Source organism: Ruditapes philippinarum, unplaced genomic scaffold (genome assembly GCF_026571515.1).
Source record: "Ruditapes philippinarum isolate M1 unplaced genomic scaffold, ASM2657151v2 ctg17962_1_1_1_1, whole genome shotgun sequence".
In the NCBI taxonomy this organism is placed as follows: Eukaryota; Metazoa; Mollusca; class Bivalvia; order Venerida; family Veneridae; genus Ruditapes; species Ruditapes philippinarum.
In genome coordinates, this window is record NW_026863854.1 from 5620 (window position 1) to 11631 (window position 6012).

The following is a 6012-nucleotide window of genomic DNA, read 5'->3' on the forward strand; positions in this document are numbered from 1 at the left end:
ACGCATAATGGCAGACACTTAAAACATTGACAGTCTTACTTTTTTACTTATATATTTTTCTGTACAGAAATGATGTTTACCAAACTGATGTTTTCTACAACGTGTCGTATACGTTGTTATGATATGCATGTACAATGTATGTAAATGTAAGTTTTCTTAGTGAACATGTTTTACATCGTATACTATAAAATGTTCAACAGTAACTTGAAAACATGAACATTTTGGTAGAAAAATACAAATGATATTGCATTGAAGTACCTGCGAAAATATATAAAAACAATAAGGAATTGTATAAGTTTTTTTACTTTGAAAATGGAAATAATGTTAAATGAAGTACGATCGATATGCATTAGATATAGGTATTTTGGACCTTAAAGCCTTTGGAAAGAGACATGGGGCTGTACAGCGTGTGATATGCATTTTATATTGATAATTTGTACTTTGGAGATAGAAACGAGGCTATATGGTGTGTGATTTGCATTTGATATGAATGTTTCTAGGATTGAAAACGAGGTTACATTGATAAGATTGGACCCGATAATGATTTCTATTCGAACACCACGTGATTCAAACATTGAAATATCATTGGTTATATTTTATAATGTGTGAAATGGATATTCATAGTAAATTTGTTGAAAACATTAGGTTTATAAATACAATGGAAATAATACTTATTTATACTTTTCAAACACCTTTAATGGTTTCTGTCTTATGAACGATTCATACCTATATCTATTACAAACGTGGATTGTTTCTGTTATTTATTTATTGATTTTCTTTTTATTGTAATTTACAAACATCTCAAGTACACACTAAAAGTTGAACTGTGTTTTACCCCAAATGTAGTATAAACAAAATAGAAACAAAAATTCCATACTTGACAAGTGAAATGTAAGTCGTGATCTTATATGTGCTATATCATAAAGCACTGAATGATCAGCTTTTACACATTTCCACACGATAGTTATCATCAACAATACAAGTCAAAGAAACCAGAGGTTACAAAATGGTTACAGCTTGCGGGATATTATTATTTACGTGGGTAACATGACATCTTGATTTATTTATACAGACAGTTAATTCATATTCGCCTTTTAATTTGAGATTACCTATTGATCTTGTATAAACTTGTCATTTTAAATCACTATCGAGTCTGCAGTTTTCTTGACAATGTCATAATTATTGTAAAATAGTGCGGATACATTTTGGTTTCATTTATAATTTAAACATTTGAATATTGTGTTAAATACACCATATTTACCTTTGAATTAAGTGATAGGGATTTTATGATTTATACTAGATTGTCAATAATTTCGATAGTTATTGCACATTTTTATTATATGATTCAGTCGTTGATGATTTTGCAAAATATCAATCGAATATTAAAAACAAAGTTTCAGAACTTTGTACATTAAAACTGAAATATCAATTGTGATAAACTCAGAAACAGAAAAAACTGTTCATGCACAGCAGATCAGATACCCATCAACAAGACAATTACCTGAAAGTGAACATTTAGATAAATGCGCAAAAATTGTATTAATCGATTTTATAAATTTCACAGTAAAAACGTTTCAGCTAGGTTATCTAAAGAACGCTATTTTATTGCTGTTTTTGATCCAAAACTTAATAAATATTATGACGATACTGTTTTTAGATTGTGCGTACACGTTACTTTGCGACGATGTCACATTTGCCCTGATGATCATAAGAGGAACCGGTTGGCAAATAAGTTTACTCAATCGAGCATGGACTGTGTTTTTTGTTTTATTTAACAAATATGTAACCTTTTTCCAGCACTTATTTTTCCTTTTTTGTTTTTATATAAATTTTTTCTACCACAATCTACTACCTAGTAAATCTTCAACGCGTATCTTTTCTTTTTGTAAGTTGACTGTTTGAAAAGAAAATATGTTAGAAATTAAAACAAAAAAACATTTATGAGATCTGATGTTATTTTAGGAGCAATTATTAACACCGTCACAGGAAAGTTGAATACTGCTCCATAGTTTTATTAAACTGTAGGAAGGTTAATGAGTTTCATGTTTATGAAATCGAATTAGTTGGTATTCCAGATTATTTCTGAAACAAAAAGTAACATTCGGGAATCTGATCATTTCAGTTAATTAAAGCGACTTGTGAATGGAACAATGCATGTGCCAATAAAAAGAACATCAACAAGCTTATTACTTAGCCATAATGATTATGATTAATAATTTACTAAGTTTATTGGCGTCCGCGCCGAAGCGCGGCGCTCCTATGGAATGAGATCAGATTTTGTGAAAGGGCGACAGCAACTTCTCGAGCCTTTTAGTCGGTCATAATAAAAGCCGAAAATTCCGATCGGTATGAGGGTGCTTGATTATTAAATAAGAATGAAATGTCGCGATATGTTACAATGAATTTTCGCAATGCAAACATTTTCAAGTGAAATAACCTTTTCCGTCAATAAATCGCGCTCTTCGGGGTTTTTTATTTATCATTTTGTAGTACACAGTCGGTTATCATGGTATGTTATTGTTGTACATGTATCCTAGAATGATCAGTTGATGACCTAAATATTCCAAAAACCTATTTATAGATATATCTATTTATCACTCCTATAGACCCTTTGCATATGACGTAATCGATAAGCCGGTCGCCATTTTGGAGATAAGGTCATGACCCGGATTATTGACACGAGACGGTAAAGTGTAAACACTGCCATCGAAGCGTGCATAAATTTAGCGATAACAATTGAAATTTGTTTAAAATGGTGAACTATTGTCGAGTTTTGGGATGTCATAATAGATCTGATAGGGATAATGACAAACATTATTATCGATTGCCTGAGGTAGTAACTCGTGAAGGGGAGAAAACGAGAGAATTGTCGGAAGAAAGAAGGCGTTTGTGGTTGGCGAATTTACATCAAGACTTCGCTGGGAAAAATTTGAAACATATCCGAGTCTGCTCAGATCATTTTGTTAACGGTAAAATTTTGTTTGATATTCGGCATTAATTAGTATAAATTGATTTCTATTTAATGGAAAGTGTAATTGTGCGAGTCCTTGAATTTTGAGTTGATTTGGGTTGATTATACATGTTTATTGACAAGTTGAGAAAAATTATGCTGGGCCAGAGACATGTCGGACATTTCAGCAACTATTTGATTTTGAATTTTTAGTTAAAATGTTTTTAATCTCCATTATTACTATTGAATTTGATAAAATGAATTGATTGAAAAAAATGTAACTGATTTATTTTTCAGGGAAGAAAGCAGCCTTATATGAAAGAGAGAGTCCTAACTGGGCACCTACAGTCAATATGGGGACAAAAGTGTTAAGATCACCATATCTTGCCAATGATCGTTTTCAACGAAGAAATGACAGAAACAGAAAAGCCGATGCAGCAAGGACCCTGCTTAGTATTTCACAGGATTGTGAAGAACTTTTACAGGTGGAGGACTCAACAACAGACCAAGGCATGGTATGCCAAACTGAGCTTACATGTGTAGGCATAACAGCAATGCAAACCGAAATCTCTTATTTACAAACAAAAAATCAAGAACTAGCAGATCAATTGTGCGATGAACATCCATATAGTATGGAGTCAATGAAAAAAAATGATGAAAAAGTTAAACATTTCACAGGATTAACATGTTTTTCTGTGCTCTTTGCATTGTTTCAGTTCCTAGAGGCATACATACCAGCTAAACTGTCTTTGAGCAAGTTCGAAACCTTGATGTTAACACTTATTAAACTGAGACTGAATTTAAGTAACCAGTTCTTGTCATATCAGTTCAAAATTTCGCAATCCAATGTATCCAGGACATTTTCTGAAGTAATTGATGTAATGTATATTCGCCTGAAGCCATTAGTATATTGGCCAGACAGAGAGACATTAAGGCTCACAATGCCAATGCAGTTTCGACAACATTTTGGAACTAAATGTGCTGTAATTATAGACTGTTTTGAGGTGTTTATTGAACGCCCATCAAATTTAAAAGCAAGAGCTGAAACCTGGTCCTCCTACAAACATCATAACACAGTTAAATTTTTACTAGGTATAACCCCACAAGGTGTTATTTCTTTTATTTCAAAGTCATGGGGTGGGAGGACCAGTGATAAACACATCACTGAAAATTGTGGTTTTTTACATAAGATTTTACCAGGTGATCTTGTGCTGGCAGATAGGGGCTTTGATATACAAGCAAGCATTGGAAGCATGTGTGCGGAAGTGAAAATTCCGGCATTTACTAAAGGAAAAAGCCAGTTATCTCCTCTTGATATCGAAACAACAAGAAAAATTGCCAATGTTAGAATACATGTTGAACGAGTGATTGGGCTTGTCAGGCAGAAATATACTATACTAAATGGTACATTACCAATTGATTTTCTGATCGCACGGGAAAATGAGAATATTCCTTTAGTGGATAAAATTGCATATGTTTGTTGTGGACTTGGTTTATACAGAATTTATTTTAGTTCGATTGTGTAGGAAGCTATAAGCTTATAGACACACTTTCGAATCCGTTCCTGGAACCAACCAGTACTGAGCAATGAGTGTAAAGTTTCTTGCTCAAGGAAACAACGACTTGCCCCTGACGGGGTTTGAACCCATGCGGCTAGCGATCATTAGATTACTAGTCCGACACGTTAACCACTCGGCCATGCCGCCACTTGTTGTGGACTTGTTAACATGTGTGAACCTGTAGTGAATTTTGATTGATTGACAAGTCTGTACAGTTGTACAATAGTGAGTCATTGTTAAATCATAGTAAATCCAATAGAAGACAATGATAATGAAATGACACATTAGTGTTATGTATATATGTATTTTTAATGTGATGACTAATGTAGAGAAGTTGTTATTTACTTGTAGGGAAAAATATAAATGCTGGTACTGATTATGATACAAACATTTTATTCTTCAAATTTTAATACACATATCTGTTTTACTGTTGTAACAAAACAAACAATAAAAAATAAAATACTGTTGTGTGAAAATAACAGACAGCAACAATCTGAATCATTTTTACTTCTATAGTCTGTAACAAATAATCTTATGACAAGTTATGTTACACAACAATTTTTCAACTATCTGTAACTTCAAATTATAAAAAGATTAAAACTTTCTTTTAAAAAAATAATGTATGTTTTTATGTTAAAACACATATATATGTTCTTTTTACTAGACACTTATTAACCTGTCATGTCTTTTAATGCTATGAGTTTTGCTGAAACAAAAATGAACTGTTGATGTGACCAGCAATAAAAAATCATTTTGTTTTTTATCTGATTTGTTATTTTTTAACATTTCTTTATACGTTTCCTTGAAAATTCAGGCAACTTCCTACAGTCAGGGCAGTACCATAGTTTACTTTTAGGTTCATTTGACAATTTCAAACAAGTAAAATGAAACCATTTTATGTCACAGTTCTCGTTGTCACAATAAACCATATTTCCTGATTCCACCTGGTTACAGTAGCACCAAGTTTCTTCATTATTGGAAGAACTTGGGACATTTTCACATGCACCTGCCTTGTTCGAACTGTTATCATTCAGAATAGTTGATGAGATGGTTGGTATACCTGTGCCAGGGAGTCGAGAATAGAATTTTCCAACCAATTCAGGGAGAATAGCTGTCCGAAAGAAAATTTCGGCTTTGTTTTGAATAGTGTCCCATAATTCCTTATCAAAGTCAATCTCTTCAATATGTATGTCTTTCTCTGTCCATACAATAAAAAAACACGACTCACACTTAGTCACACCCAACTGTGTTTGAACTTGAAAATAGTAATTGTGTTTATGGTCTAGACTTAACTCTCCATTGTCTCCTTGAATGAGGTAGAAATCTCCATCAGACTTAAGGACATCATTCTTCTTTGAAAAAGGACATTTTACCTCAACTGTACTTTTCCCACAACAGTCACATGAAATTATGCAATCTGGGGTTGCTGCTAACCATGGACTGTCAGAACTGATAAATAGGCCACAATTTTCAACAGTCACATTTTCATGACCTTCTGCAATG

General features: G+C 32.8%; 1 protein-coding gene across 1 annotated transcript; it reads left to right on the top strand.

Annotated features, from left to right (window-relative positions):
* Positions 1-2608: 2608 nt before the first annotated feature.
* On the top strand, positions 2609-4919 carry LOC132723535 (uncharacterized). The gene is made up of 3 exons (XM_060708266.1): positions 2609-2969; positions 3248-4441; positions 4861-4919. The coding sequence occupies exons 1-3, from the start codon at positions 2753-2755 to the stop codon at positions 4917-4919; spliced, it is 1470 nt and encodes a 489-aa protein (XP_060564249.1). The 5' UTR covers positions 2609-2752.
* The last annotated feature ends 1093 nt before the right edge of the window (positions 4920-6012 follow it).

Excerpts from the sequence above, each read along its gene's own strand:
- LOC132723535 (XM_060708266.1), top strand. The coding sequence starts at position 2,753 with ATGGTGAACTATTGTCGAGTTTTGGGATGTCATAATAGATCTGATAGG. Across the intron at positions 2,970-3,247 it reads CTCAGATCATTTTGTTAACG|GGAAGAAAGCAGCCTTATAT; the intron begins GTAAAATTTTGT and ends TTTATTTTTCAG. Across the intron at positions 4,442-4,860 it reads ATATGTTTGTTGTGGACTTG|GGAAAAATATAAATGCTGGT; the intron begins GTTTATACAGAA and ends ATTTACTTGTAG.